This window comes from Cupressus sempervirens, chromosome 7 (genome assembly GCF_028749045.1).
Source record: "Cupressus sempervirens isolate cs-2001-9-10 chromosome 7, ASM2874904v1, whole genome shotgun sequence".
Taxonomy (NCBI): domain Eukaryota; kingdom Viridiplantae; phylum Streptophyta; class Pinopsida; order Cupressales; family Cupressaceae; genus Cupressus; species Cupressus sempervirens.
This window is the reverse complement of record NC_143124.1, coordinates 160,267,502-160,283,503: the sequence shown is the minus strand read 5'-3', so window position 1 is coordinate 160,283,503 and position 16,002 is coordinate 160,267,502. Positions and strand designations below refer to the sequence as shown.

Sequence of the window (16,002 nt, the reverse complement as noted above, 5' to 3'; positions counted from 1 at the left end):
CCAGCAACCAAATGGATCCTAATAGACTGGAAAGATCTATCTTGTCAACAAGATATTAGTTGTCTCGAAAGCATGATGTCTATATATCATTTTTGTACCAATAATAGTATATGTCAATGGTGCAAAATTCCCCAACTCTTAGTAAACCTGGACACCGTATTAAAAAAAAAGAGAGACTCTATTCCAGTACATATAGATTAATAAAGTATATTATGCTAATTTCAAATCTATGCATAACCAAAAGGGCCCACCCCTACCTATAGTTTTGAAATAAGAAGAGGGAAAAAAGAGACCTTTATTTTAACCATAGCCCCACAACGTAGAGAAACAGGGTTTGTACAGCAGACTTTCCCCTGAAAAGGATTTAAACGCACAGGCCCCGCAGTGTACGGAATAAAATATGAGCGACCGCTATAACAAGCCCGGCGAGATTGCCGGCGTCGTGTAGGGTCAAATTTCCGCGTGTAGAATTAAACAATCAGGTCTCAAAGTTCCACTACAATGTTAAACTATTAACAAGATTAAAATATTAGTTCAAATTTAAAATTCCTATAACGGGATTAAAATATTAGTTTCTTCTTCTGTCCGGCGGTGTTTCTCTTTTATCTTTTAACACGGGCGCCATCGCTGTTCATTCTTTTGCTTTTGATTTGCTTTGTCTTTTACTTTACATGAATAAGAAACTTCTGCCAAGACAGATCTGTCTTTTCATTTTTGCATAAAACGTATAAAATGGGTATTGGCAGAATTAAAATAATATAATGTCTGTCAAGATAAAGTTCGTCTTCTGTGTCTCTCTGTGGCTATGGCGGCAGTAGGAGCGGGATTCTGTCGCTTTCATATACAGGGAAAGTATCAGATTTTTGTTCTGTTTTGTTTTGTGGCTCAAAGTGTTGAAATGTAGCGAAAATCTCTGAAATTCTGGGATGACAGCGGTTTTCCCGGTGATGAGAAGGGGAAGTTGAGGAATCGTCGGATGACGGAGGTTTTTTGCGATGAGATGGGGATTTTTTGGGGCAAATGTTCTATCGGAAAGGATATGAGATTTTCTATGGATTGTAGTGGAATTGTCTGCAGTTTTCTAAATGACGGCGGCAATTTCTGGTCGTAATCGGTAGACGGGACCCTGCGGAATCGACGGCGTCTTGAGCAGGTGAAGATTTTGTGAGAAATGTTGCACATTTTGAGGCTGCTTTTGTTTTTGGAAAGTTTGAGCTTCTGCTGAGCGTATTTGGAGAAATGAAATGCAGGTTTATATGGTTGAAAATATAGGTGATGGTTGCCGAAATTCTAGCAGGGAATTTTGTAGTGTCTTTCTTAGATTTGATTTTTAATGTGACAATGCCGTTGTTTTTGAATATCCGTGAATGTAGCATTTGAAGCTTCCGATTGAAGGTATTCAGGTTAGGAGATAAAGCCCGTGAATGTAGCATTTCAAGCTTCGGATTGTAGGTTTTTAAGTTGGAAAATGTATCTGTCGGGAATATAGTACATTTCAGAATATGCAAATTTTTGAATTTTTGTTATATTTTCTTGAATATGCATTTTTAATTGGGATAACGATTCTATTTTTGAGTGTCCGCGAATGTAGCGTTTGAGGGTTAGGATAATTGATAAAGAAATGCTTTGGTCTTAAGTTAGAAAGAAGTATATGTCGGGTTATAGTAAATTTCAGAAAAATGAAAATTTATTTTGTTTGGGCTGTAAGTTGTAACGACTAACGAGGATTTTGCTTTCAATGTGAAAATGCCGCTGTCTATAAATATTCGCTAACGTAGCATTTCAAACATCGGATTGTTGATAGAAAATAGCTTTGGATTGAAGGTTTATACTGTAGGAAAAAGTATCTGTCGACAGGGTAGTAAATTTCAAACGAAGGTAAATTTTTGTTGTAGAGTAGCCGATGCTTTAAGCATTTGATGTGCACAAATGAAGGTTCAATCGCGGGATTGCTTGAATTCAAAGGCAAAGGCTCACTTTCTGTCAAATAGTCTTAACTGTGGAAAATTTGTCAACTTTGGGGGGTTTGGTAGTATTTAGCTTAATTTTGAGGTCTCTTTCATGGCTTGCTATCATCGATTCTTTAAATATCGTTTCAGAAATTCATTTTAATGCTGCATTCAAACATTTTTGGCTGTGTAGTGCTTTTAATGGCTCTCTGAAGGGCAAGGGCATAAATCAAGATATCCTGATGGTCTCAATGAAGTTGAACCGTGCGAAACCCCTGAACAAGAATCCATTAGAGTTGCTAACAGGTGTACATATCGTTCTGTATATAGTGGTCTGCTAGTTTTGTCGTACGGTATTTGTTTATATGTCATACCGTCAGGTGAAGCTATACACTGTTTCAAAACATCAGATAGAAATTTGAAAAAGAAGATCTGTGATAAAATTCATTGGCGTGCTCAACTTTCAATTTTCAGACATAGGCTTCGCTTTTTTGGATTATTCTACGTTTTGGTATAGATGATTTTGAAATCAGGTTTGGTCCTCATTGACGTGTGAAAATGTGCCAAAGTTGTCCTTTTCCTAAAGTCGTGCTTTACACCATAGTCGGGGTTTATAGCGGGCCTTGGCCGTTTTTCGGCTTGTAACTTCGAAACAAGGATTTTGACTATTCATTAAATCGACGGACCCGCTTTTCACTATGGGTTATTTCTGAAGCAGCGAATTCCATTTTGTGGCAATAGACTATTAATTTTTTTGGAGTTGCCGCTGGCAGAAGCTAGTTGTGGTTGTGTATAAGAAATATTTCTTCAGGTGAATCACTGTACACACCTCTTCTGTAGAGAAATGTTATCAAATGCCCGATTGGGTAGGACAAACTTCTTACTCGGTATGTAGAGGTGACGCTGTGGGGCTTCTCAGGGCTAGGGTGGTTCCTTGTGCGACTAGGCGCAATTTCAAGGTCATTACCTGCTGATGATCTTCAACAGGGAAACTTGAACTTAGTCTTCCGATAAGGATATGGTGCTGTGGAAGTGGTCTAGCCACTGAGAAAAATTACGAGTTTTCATTAAGCCGGTCATCGATGTTAATACTCTTTTTCAGTAAGATATTTAAGGGTGGTTGAAGATTTTTGTTTTAATGAAAGAAACTACATGCAAATAGATCGTTTATAATCAATTATTTTTTCCCCTTCCAAAGCTTCGAGTTTAGAAAAATATTGCAAAATACAGCATACATATGAAAGCCCCTAAGATGGTGAGGAAGTCTTCAGCATCCCTTTAACAGCAGCTTAAATCTTATACATGTGAGACATCTTTTTTAGGGAAATATTGATCCTGTAGCTCCGTTGTGTCAATTCCATAGGACCAACTGCAGAGTAAAACTAAGACCAAATCTCCTGTCCATTCTCTACCCATACCAGTTCTAAATCTTTTAAACCTAACAATCTTCAAATTATAAATGAACCTTCTTAGCTCAAAATCATGCATTTCACACCAAAATCTGTTTCGTCTAGTTCTAAATTAGCAACCTTTTTGCATTGACGCTTTTACATGGTCCCTTTCTAGGAGAGGGCATGCCATAGTAAAAACGTAAAACAGGTAGAAACAGCAGCCCTGACTATGCCTGTCATAATATAAAGTTTGAACAACTGAGACTTTTAGAAAAGTAGTCCAATGTGTTTCTGATTTCAGTCATTGATTATTTAAAATTTTGTTCGTACTAAACCAGTCCCTTGTGAATCTGTTGTGTGTTGACAGTTACAGGAGCTTAGGAATTGGCTTCTTATGGATTCCAAAATGGACAGTTATGAGGTTATGGAACAAATTGGCAAAGGAGCCTTTGGCTCTGCAATTCTTGTGCTTCATAAGCTTGAAAGGAAGAAGTGAGCATGATTTTTGCTATTCTTTGAATTCACATTTTTTCTGTAACAATAAATATAATTTTTAAGGTTGTGTCAACATATGATCTCACTCTGGCTACAGAATAAACATGTTTACATTTATGTTAAAGAGAATTATGATTGTGCATTTTGCAGGTATGTATTGAAGAAAATTCGTCTTGCCCGCCAAACAGATAGGTGTAGACGGTCAGCACACCAAGAGGTATAAACTTCTTTATTCTTATGTTTATAAGTTATCTAAAAAAACAAAAATCAGCATAGTAGTTTCTTAATGTGCCTGTTAGACAGTCTTTCCAGACCTCCAGACCCACTACATCCATTTTAAATTAAATAAAACACCTATAGCTTGTGTCGGTGCTTGTGGGTTTTCATCCGAGCTTTTATTGCATAGTCTGTACTTTGAAAGTAAACAGAGCTACAAGTGAATGGAAAATGTTGTTGGCTATGAAGGGATGTGATAGTAGCCTTTAATAATGGCAATTTATGAAATCTTGTGATGTTTTTGTGATCTTTCACTGTTGCCAAATTCACGGCTTGCCTTGCTTTGCACTTGGTTTTTTGTCATTCTGACTTGTGGTCTGCATAATTGGTTATTCAGATGGCTCTCATCTCCAAAGTCAATCATCCTTACATTGTGGAGTACAAGGAGTCTTGGGTAGAGAAGGTTTGTTTTGTTTCAACTTATGTGACGGTATAAATATACAATAACATGTTCAGATCAAATACTTGTTTGCTGGTGGATTTTATTGTGTATACTGAAGCTTTGGATAATGTTTTATAATCATATGGACTTAGTTGATCATTTTTTTAAGTCATTGAACTTAGTTATTGAGAGTATTCGTTGTTAGAAACATTCATATGAGAAAAGCTTCTTTCAGTTATAACTATCATGGTATATTGGAATGGGAAATTATAGTATCTTTTTAAATTGGTTTTGCTCTGTAGTTCTGATTTACATGCATTCTATCCTAATTTAAAGAGGTGCTATCTACTGCTATTTTTGGGTCTGTGTTATACGACACTTTGATTTCATTAGCAACTTGATGTTTTCATCATTCTCATGTGACAAAAATGCAAAGGGAACAAATCCCCTATTTTAATGAGCTAGTAAATAGGTGGCAGCGTTCTTGGTTCAGTGAATTCCAATATTACCATATAATGGTTTCGGAAGTAGCAGCTTATGGTTGAATTAGATTATGGTAACTTTTTAACGATAACTTGTTTAGAGTTTATTATAATGAAAAGTTTATAATAGTTTTCTTGATTTTTTCCTTTGCAGGGCTGCTATGTATGTATTGTGCTAGGTTACTGTGAAGGCGGGGATATGTAAGTATATCCTGCCCGTGAAAGAGTTTAATCTGTCATGTATTTAGCATTATCTCCTATTTAAATGCCTGATTAAAAATGGAGTTTTTAATGCAGGGCTGAGATAATGAAAAAGGCAAATGGAGTATATTTTCCTGAAGAAGTCAGTAGTAATCCCGTGAAAGCCAAGTTACTTCTAGATCAGCTTATCCAAATGTAATTTGTCTTTCTGATCTCTGAGCACATTTATAAATCTGCTTCATTTTTCCTGGCAGAAACTCTGTAAATGGCTTGTACAGCTTCTTCTTGCAGTGGACTATTTGCACTCAAATCATATCCTTCATAGAGATTTGAAGGTTAGTTATTGATTATTTATTAATATTTGTTAATAAGGGATTGTACTATTACTCATTTCAATGTGCCGTTTTCCTTGCAGTGCTCAAATATTTTTTTGACAAAGGATCAGGATGTCCGTCTTGGTATGTTCTGATTTCGTTGGAATAGGCTGTACAAGATGTTAGCTCTTTTGACACTTCAGTACAGATGAAGGTGCTTGGTGTGCTGTGTGAGTCAAGAATATTCACAATTGTTATTGGTATAATGAATCTGCAGGAGACTTTGGACTAGCTAAGAGGTTGAACCCAGATGACCTTACTTCTTCTGTGAGTTTCAAAACTTTAATTTTAAGGCTGTCTGATTTACATATTTTTCCCAAGTGCTTAAGACAGAAGAACCTGTATTTTAACAAGGTGCCAACGTAAATGGATATATTATAAAAGTACCCACATTAAACCAAGCCATTTAAATTTGCCTACAGTTTTTGATAAGACCATGCCACAAGCTAAACATGATGAGCTGGAAAGATGATTGATACATCTGCTTGATTTGTTTTGGTAACAGGGAACAAAATACAATCTTTATTAACATGAATTTGAAAAGATGGATGACACATGAGAATAAGCTTTAGTGGAGCTATTTCCTAATAATTTCTTTTGATGCTGAACTGAAGGGATATAGCAGTGTGTTTGTTAACTATGCATATTTGAAAAAATGGAAAGATATATATTATCACTATCAGGAAATTGTGTTGAGGTTATTTATTTAGATATATATTATCACTATCAGGAAATTGTGTTGAAGTTATTTTTTTAGTTCTTTTTTTGATGATGGGGTGCAATCTCTCCTTGCAAGTTATTTCTCAATGAGATTAACCTAAAAATATATTCTAGTAAGAATTATTAAATATATATTTGGAAAAATGGAAAGATATATATTATCACTATCAGGAAATTGTGTTGAAGTTATTTTTTTAGTTCTTTTTTTGATGATGGAGTGCAATATCTCTCCTTTCAAGTTATTTTTCAATGAGATTAACCTAAAAATATATTCTAGTAAGAATTATTAAATATAAATATACAAATTAATATTAGATATTAACTTGTTTATACATAACCCTTAAGGATTTCTTCAAATCGGGCTTCCTTACTCTCTTTGAGGATCCCCCATGTCCTGGAGAATGGTCCTCGATTACTTTGCCTTATTCCTTGAAACTTTTATTCAAGTCAGGCTTCACAATCTTCTGGGAGGACCCTTTGTGTTCTGCAAAACGACCCTTGATTAGTTAGTCATCTTCTTGGAAGGGCATATCCATTAACATCTACGTGAGTTTGATATCAAATCCTTTACATTTCCCTTGAATAGGATCACTTAAATCCATCTCCTTCAATATATTATTTGTCATCTATATTCTTTTCAAAGGTCACAACTTTTCATAATCACAATCCTTTTGAAAAGTCATGATCCTTCATAATCACAATCCTTTCAAAAAGTCACACTATAATTATGGCATTTTTGAAGAGTCAACCAATCATTATTATTACCATTTCAAAGAGTCACATCCTTTCACTATCATTGATACCTTTTGAAAAGTCACTTCCTTATTTTCTTCCATTATTTGTTCTTTAACTCTTATCTTCTCCTCTTCTTCCTTCCTCTAAAATAAATTATTCTCCCCTTTATATCTTAATTTGAAGGAGTCACATCTCTTTAATGCATATCTCTTGACTTTTCATTCGATTTAGTTAATTTATATTATTTATTTACTTATTTATTTTGTGTTTATTATCAATTATTTTTAAATCCTATTTAGAAAGATATCCTACTTTCTACAATATTTTCTTTTTTCTTTCACTGTAATTTTATTATTATTTAATTGTTTTAAATATTATACTAAATTTTATTTTATTGATAATAGATTAAATATATTTAATTATTATTTCTCATTTTTTATATATTAATATTAATTTAATTTTAATATGGTTTTATTATCATTATTTAGTTAATTATTATTAAAATTCTATCTTAAAACAGGGACATGACATGGAGCCAAGGATGAAAGTGTCTAATTCTTATGCTTTTTAAGATATAGATTTTTTTTCTTTCAAATGAAATTATAAAGTAGAATATGATGTTGGTCTCTTTAGATGTAATCATTCCATCTTACAGGTGTCAACTCAACTTGTGTTATTTGTAGTTATGCTTAGAGTTTAGATAAATTTTATGATATTTTTTCAACAATTGTTCTGTTAAAGATTTCTTGTTATCCCCCCTACTTTCAAGAGCAGTGGGAATTTTTGTTTTCTCCTCCTGAAACAATCAGTCTGTGTCCTCTATGATTGTATTATCCAAAGCTATGAAAAAGTTGTTGGTTAATTCACATGAGCTTCTGTGTGCATCATACTGAGATTTGTTTACCAATATCAGTGTCTAGAACAGTTCTTGGAGAAATTTTCATATTGACGACAAGTCTGCCATCTGACACCATTCAAAGTTCAAACACAATCTGGAGTAATAATAATATTTAGGTAGTCTTTATTTGTTAGGGTTTTTCGAAGTCCAGGTAGACACAAATCCAAGCAAAAGATGTCACACATGTACTTTCAAGTCTGAATAGATTCTGCAGTTTGATTTTGAATTGCATGATAGATATATACTCTCAAGTATTTTTGCAAGTGAAAATTTTAGCTAAAACTGCCATGTCGTAATTCCAATTGTTGGGACTAAAACCTGGCATCATTGGCTGCATAAATCATTTCAATCAATTTGAGAGTGCAGGTTCTTGAAACACCCTACTTTTTTTAATCTTGAGACAATAAGATTGTATTAAATATTTGTGAAGGGTCAAGTTCGTTCTATCTGCTCCATTGCTTTCAAGGCTAGCTAGATGTGTTTTATGGGGGAGGATTCATGCACAGTTTAACAAATCAAATCATTAGTGTGATGGCTACAAAGTTGAAGTGATTTTTTAAGAAAATACTAAATATGTAATGGTCAAATATTGAGTACAATTACATTAGGAAGGCATCCAGCTGAAGCTGTTTGAGAGGATTGTTGGTGAAAGAAGTTATGCTTGTGAGCTGAGTGCATGTTTGAATATCTGATGACCTTGACTATTTTTGCATTGACATTTCAGTTCACAATTTCTGATCCGTAATCAGGAAGAGGAGAGTTCTGATGGATTGGTGATGTGATCGAACATGTTGATGTAAAAATGCATAATTGCATCCAAAAATACTTTCTACTAATTTCATGGACTGTGGGAAACTTAATGCCTACTGTAGTTGAGTCTTCGGCAGGCCAGAGATTTTAGTTCTTTCTGACTGCCATGCAAAGAAATGGTTTGTGTATTCTTATTTTTCATGGTCTGGGGTCTTGGGGTACAGCAACTGACATTTCTTTTGCATATTGACATGTTACAGATTCTCACAGCACAATGTGTCATGTAGTCAATCATGGAATTGTCTGCTGTCCAAATCAAATTCACTTCTACCAGAGAGTTCTCAACTCAGTATTGAATTCTTGATTCCAGAAAACTAGAAAAATATAACCAATAATGTAGATGCTTTCACTCCAAGCTATAGAGGTTTTGGACTGATCAACAATCTTCATGATGAGCTGAACATTTATAATTGTGGCGCATTTAAAATAAAACAAATTAAGTTGGCCCTTGTTTGGTGTTTAAATAGTAATATAAAAGGAGTGACTCCAACATTTGAGATCTGCTTCATATGATTTTGGATGTTTTCATGTTGCAGGTTGTGGGAACACCAAATTATATGTGTCCTGAGCTTCTTGCAGATATCCCATATGGGTTCAAATCTGACATCTGGTCACTAGGTAAATTATTCCTTTAAACAGAATCATTTAAATGAACATTGTTGCATCACATCTTAACATGTTATGGGGCCTTGAATTATTTTATTTTAATACCCTGCAGGTTGCTGCATGTATGAAATGACTGCTCACAGACCAGCATTCAAAGCATTTGTAAGTGTTTGGACTAACTTAGTTGCTTGGTCTGCATGTATGTGCTCTGCTGGATTAATCATTTGCGGAGATTAAGTAGATGTGAGAATGATGGAAGAAGACTACCATAAAATAGGAGATTAGAGTAGCTAAAAACCTTACAAAAGAATCAATTGCATTGTTCAAGATAAATTTTGCATGACCTTTAGATAATGGCTGTTAACATGAACAGCTTAGGAATTTGGAAATCCACTTTCTGCTAGTTTCTGTCCATCTGATTCTAGTGATATCTTGGCTATGGAACATGAATGATGGGGAGAAACTTGTGTGACACAAATGATGATCAAATGCTGGAACTTCCCAGTAGCTTGGCAACCCCTTTTTTTGCAGTATTGTTAAGAGAATACTAGAATTAGATATTGGCAATCCATCTTACCTTAACCCGAATTTTGTTAAAAATGGCTTTTGAAACCAGAAAATTTGTGCTGTATTTTGTATTTTAGTAGGAGCTCTTTTCACTTGTTATTTTGATTCAATCCTGTCAATGTCTTCTAGTGAGGCTGAAGAGTAGATAGAGATGCTTCTCAGCTGTGCAGATTTTGTAGGAAGATACATTCTTTATTTCTGTAGCATCTTGTTAATGAAATTATTATCATGAGTAGACATAGCAGAGAAAGATTCTGATTATCTTGTCTCAAACAAGAAAGAGAGATATTTGCATTTTCCTTTATTGCAAATTGTTTTGACAAGGTTGAGCTGTTTTCACATATTATCGTGAACCAGTCCTGTCAATGTGTTCTAATGAGGCCCAACAGTAGATAGAAATGCTTCTCAACTGTGCAGTCTATATAGATGGATGCACAACCTTATTTCTACAGCATCTGGTCATGAAAATTTATTTCATGAGTAGACATAGCAACAAAAAAATCTGTTTGATATATAGCCTTAAACTAGCAAAAGAGGTATTTGCATTTCCCTTGATTGCAACTTGTGTTACTTTGTTAAGCTGTCTTCACTCATTTTTGTGAACCAATCCTGTCAATGTCTTCTGACAAGGCCCAAGAGTAGATGGAAATGCTTCTCAGCTGTGCAGTCTACAGGGATGGATGCTCTCTTTCTTATTATAGTATAGAGAGAATGATGCAGTTTCCTTTAGTTGTTTTACAGTTTTACTTGGCTGATCCTGCAAATGAAACTGTTTAATTTAATGACAACCAAGTGGATGGCATTAAGGTATCCTACATAGTTTATATGCATCAGATTTAAAGCACGCCTTTAAGAAACATTAAGCATGCTTAGCTGTTATAAGTTTTTGTGAGAGCTTCATAAATCTTCCCATGCTGAAGAATATGATTTAACTTGGCCCATCTGAAATGCTGTTTCTTTGATGTGGTTGTTTCCCAAGAATATCGAGCTTTTAAATTTGATATTAAACTTTAATGGAATCTGCAATGGAAATTCTTGTGCATCAGTGTAGAAGAGGAAATCACAAATCATCTTTTATGTATGGTTTTCTCAGCTTTGTGCTCTGGAAATCGACCCACGAGTAATTTTGGTGGGAAATAATTCAGAAGAGCTTCTAGCCAGCACAGCCAATTCAAAACATTTCAGAGTGGCTGCTCGTCTTTCTGATATTGTGTTTACTTCTGATGCCTATGGGATGCACTGCAGTACTGGATGTTACACGCCTTTGAGTTTTTCTTCATTTACTTGTTGAATAATACATAACTTGAACTCTTAGACTGGCACCTTTATTTAACAGAAGTTTAGAAAAGCCTTTTTGGGCATTCTATTCTTCTTCCCATTTTCCTTCCATCCATTTTACAGTTTGTTGTCAGTCATGTATAAAATATTCTAATGAAATGATTATGTAGTGGTTAGTTTTATGTTTAACTCTGTACGCAAAAAACATATCTCTATATTTTTGGAGGCTGTAAAACATGTGCTACCAAATAAAACCATGAACAATTGGGATGTGGGTATTACTTTACCTTGGATGGTTCACATATTTCTTATAGAAGATTGAAGTTTGATTTTCGTGTGCAGGATATGCAAGGATTGATTAACAAAATTAACAAGTCTACAATAGGGCCCTTGCCAAGCATGTATTCCAGTGCCTTGTGAGTTACTTTATCTGAGCAGCAAATATCAATGATTCTGGCTTTATTCATCATTTCTTGTTTGAAAAGGAAGCATTTTATAAAATACTCAACTGTGGCTTCTGGTTTATTTTTACATAGCAATTTCTAATTTTTTAGTGTGCCTATGAAGACGCTTTTAATGAAAAAATAATAGCTGCCAATTTTCATGAATATTTTTCATTTGAGTTTCTTGATTCACATTTCATTCAAAGTTCATGCATCATATGTAGTACGAGTAATGCTAGAGCCGCTGCAGGTGATATTGATTGCACTTTTTTGTCTGGGTTACTGATTGTTGAAGAAGAGGTGAATGATTGAAGACCTTTTTTAAGGAATACATATTAATTGCCTTTGAGTTTACTTGTTGATGAATTTTTTAATAGTGATTAATTTACTGCCTTTGTTGTTCTCATATTTCCAGTTCTACTTATCATAATTCTATATTTCCACTTTTACTCTGCTATTTTATATCAGATTTGGTTAAGGCTGTGGTTTTTGGCTGTAAGGAGACGGTGGCTTTTAAGTATATTAATATTTTAGTATTACAATAAATCAAGAATTTTATTCATTTGCAAGTTTTTTAGCAGCTGTTTCTCCTCACGTTTATGTCTGAAGCATATAGTAGCTATGACTGACAGTTGTATCGAAAATACATTATCTATATCCTGTTCACTGCAGTCACCAGCAAGATATTATTTTGGGAATGTGTTCATTTTTTAAAACATGGATTCCTTTTCCTTTATCTTGCTTTCACTAAGATGAATGCTTCTCTAAGAGTATTCCGTTGTATTAATTGAATCCTAATTCATCTGATTATTATTGGGCTGCAGCAAAGGTCTAATCAAAAGCATGTTAAGGAAGAATCCAGAACAAAGGCCTAGTGTAAGTATTATATTTTGTTATTTTTGCCTTAAATGGTTCCTGGTGGATTCTAATATTTTGGGCTCTATCCTATTTTATATTTCCTTTACTATTTTATATTTTCCTGAATAGCTTGATTGCTTGCAGGCCAGTGAATTGTTGAGGCATCCTCATTTACAGCCTTACATTGCTAAAAGCAGGACACATTTTGGCCTTGTTCACTGTCCGACCCCAGATAGGGTCTTGAGTGGTGGATACCATCTTGAACAGGAAAATATAGATGAAAGCAACAGCAGTTGTGATAGAGAAGGTTCCAGTAATAGTGATCTAACTTGTCCAGTAAGGCCCCCTCGTGATTATGTGAATGCTAGAGATAGTGCATTGCAGGATAGCCTTTCGCATAACATTGGAAGTGAAGGTACATGGTCATACACAGGAAAGGAATTACCAAAATCGTCCAAGCAGGTGTTTTTAAATAAATATTCAGCTGTGGAGGAACCAGAGGAATCAAATTTGTGTTCAGAGGATGTTCCATTGGATAGGCATTGTGGCCATAGCTTTCTTGCAGAAAATCCGGAAAGTCTTGTAGATAGAAATAAAGAAGTAAAGCACCCCATGGTTCATAAGAAAAGCTCTCCTGCAAATGCAACAAAACGACTTGCAAAAGAGATTGTTGGAGTGGGAAGCCCTCGGACCCCTGATCGAGTTTTTCCCACTCCCAGAGTAAAAAGAGATTCTGTAAAGAAGGCACATCTTACTCAAGGCAGGCAATCTGTAAGTTTCAAATTCTTATTATTTCTACAATTTTCTTTTGTTATCTTACCTGTAATGTTAACTTGAGCCATAAATTTGGCAGCTACCCTATGGAGAACCTTCACCACGAGTTGTCTTGACATCAAAATTGGATGCTAAATATTCACACACAAAACAATCTCAACGTCCGTCTTGTGTACCAGGTTCAACTCCAGGTATTTCTAGTCGTAGGGCCTCCCTGCCCCTACCAACAAAGCCATCAGTTTCACGGCCTACATTCATTACTAACAGTCCTCAGAATGGAACACCTAAAGTAAAAGCTGTTAACAATGAATCTGTAACACCTAGGCCACGAAAATCTTCTTTAACTTCACGCTCATCAGCATCTTCATTTGGAAGAATTGAAGCACTCACTGAGAGATCAAACCTTACTCCAGAAGATGCAACTACTGAGTCACCTTATGTTTCTAAAGCTGCCACTTTGTGGTATTCTGACAGAAAAAATTATTCAGGGCTTCGAGCTATGCAGTCTCCTGACGTATCAGTTAATGCACCCAGACTTGATCGAATTGCGGAGTTCTCCATAGCCCCTTCTGAAAATTTGCTGCCCGCTGCAAAACAGCGTGTTAAGGGTACTCGCTTAGACATTCCTGGAGAAGAAAGTTGTCATTTGAGAGCAGAGAGTAGCCCATATGGATTGCGTCTAGAAAGGTCCACCTCATCAAGCTCGGGTTCAGATAAGGATGATGCAAACTGTGATAGAACACAGGAGAAGTGCACAATCCAGATCAATGCAAAAGCTCCTGCTTCTGTTCACGTGAAACCAGCCTTCAATGATGTTATTCATGTAATTAGACACAGTGCTTTTCGAGTTGGTACAGATCAAGCTGAGTCAGAGATAGGAACTGTGAGCAGCTTGCTGCAAGGAAGAACAGATGTGAATTCATTTTTAGATGCAGACAATAATGATCTAGATGTCCTGTCAGTTCCCATGGGGACAACTGTTACTGGCCATCATATTGCAGATCAGCACCTTAAGACAACCTCAACCTCCAGCAGAGATTCTGATTATTCTCAAAAACGAGTAAAAGGGGGAATAGATCTTAAATCATATCAACAAAGAGCAGAAGCTCTTGAAGGCTTGCTAGAGCTTAGTGCACAATTACTCCAACAGAAGAGACTAGAAGAACTTGGCATAGTTTTGAGGCCTTTTGGACGTGGTAAAGTCTCCCCAAGAGAAACAGCTATTTGGTTGACAAAAAGCCTGAAAGGAGCAATGAGTGATGATCACTACATGGGTTGAGAAATATAGATATTTCAACATGGCACTTGTTTATAAATGTTTTGTATCTAGTTTTCTGATGTGTAAATATTACTTGGCCCTCAATTTGGCTCCAAGTGGAACATTTCCTCTTTATATCTGACTTACACTGTCTCATCTATAGCATACTTTTGCAGATAGATGGATGATGTCTGTTTGTCCATATAGGATCTGATTTTTGGGTAGTCGCTGATGGTGTTGCTGTATGCTTTCCGGTTGATGGTTGGTCTGACCTCTTACTTTAACTATGGGTTTGCTTGATGGCAGCAACCCAATTGTTGAGAAAATTTGGGGGTAACCTAGTCGCTTCTTTTTTCAAGGTGATCCGAGTTGGTTATTGCTTTAGTTCACCTTGAGGAATGTTGGTAGGAGGCACAACAGCCCTGCATTGAGAGTTGGTGGTACGGTAGTCCTATGGATGATTCTCTTGTTGAGTTTGTATGGTTGCAACGGGTTTTATAATATAGCAGGTTTACAATTTTGTCTTGAGCTGCATGGTTATATATTTGCAATATCATTTTTTTCTACAAGAGCAGCAAAGATGCCAAAAAAATTGAAGTCGAATTCCTGAGTTGTGTGCCATATCCATAATACAGTGTGGTTTTTGGAAGGGAATGCAGGCTCGCAGTATCATATTCTGTGTAATGGAATAAAATGCAACATATTCTTTTGGAAACAGTGGTCAATTTGCAATAGACCAGACTGCAAGTGCATTGTTATATCGTTTAATTCCAATCAAAATTTTAATAGGCCAGCACATTGATAAAGTTAATTGTAATAGGCCAGCTCATTTCAAAAGTTAATTGTAATTCTCTCTTTTTAAAAGAGCTTGTAACATTATTGATCAGGGCATTAGATTTTATGTAAATGGAAGTTTGCAGTGGTTTCCGGCGTAGCCTCCTTGAAGGGAGCTACAGATATATGAATGCACTGTAAAACAAAATGGAATCCACGACTATCACATTGGAAGACAAAGCAGGTGTATTAAAAGAAGTGACAAAGGGTTCCGTCTCTTTTTTTGGTCCATGTGATCTTTAGCAGACAAGCCATGTGTTGTATTGGGAGTTATGTTTCGGCAGAATCTATGAATATGACAAACATGAAAATAAGTGACAAAATGGCCCCATCGAGAAGGAAACCGAGTTAAAAAATTATCCCTGGAGAATGGTAGTGCATGCCACTTTTGGAATAGTTTTCTAATGTTCTGACTACTTTCTAGGCTTTTATGATTGTTTTTGTAAGTAGGGATTAATATTTTGCCTCTTAATATTTTTCTTTTGGATGTTTAGCAACACGTTCAATTATTGGGCGGTGTTTAAATCTTGATGTGCTTTTGTGATCGCGCTAAAGAGCGTTAGGTTGTTTTTCGTCGTTGGTTTGCTCAATGAATGGGACGTATGGGTTGTATGAGTCATTCTTTGTATGTCGGTCTTAGATTTATTCAGCTTGTTATAATAAAAATAATT

At 35.5% G+C, this 16,002-nt stretch overlaps 1 protein-coding gene across 3 annotated transcripts; it reads left to right on the top strand.

Annotated features, from left to right (window-relative positions):
• The first annotated feature begins 594 nt into the window (after positions 1 to 594).
• LOC149546006 (serine/threonine-protein kinase Nek2-like) lies at positions 595 to 15,562 on the top strand. 3 transcript variants are annotated; one of them, XM_089790943.1, is made up of 15 exons: positions 595 to 1,153; positions 3,708 to 3,832; positions 3,986 to 4,052; positions 4,449 to 4,514; positions 5,130 to 5,176; positions 5,273 to 5,318; positions 5,431 to 5,511; positions 5,592 to 5,634; positions 5,768 to 5,817; positions 9,250 to 9,331; positions 9,432 to 9,481; positions 11,507 to 11,580; positions 12,432 to 12,483; positions 12,610 to 13,236; positions 13,319 to 15,562. In XM_089790943.1, the coding sequence occupies exons 2-15, from the start codon at positions 3,735 to 3,737 to the stop codon at positions 14,516 to 14,518; spliced, it is 2,583 nt and encodes an 860-aa protein (XP_089647069.1). In that variant the 5' UTR covers positions 595 to 1,153; positions 3,708 to 3,734; the 3' UTR covers positions 14,519 to 15,562. The 3 variants fall into 3 exon arrangements, with proteins under 3 accessions (XP_089647069.1, XP_089647068.1, XP_089647071.1); XM_089790942.1 differs by lacking the exon at positions 595 to 1,153 and adding an exon at positions 2,237 to 2,255; XM_089790945.1 differs by lacking the exon at positions 595 to 1,153 and adding an exon at positions 2,592 to 3,050.
• Positions 15,563 to 16,002: the final 440 nt, after the last annotated feature.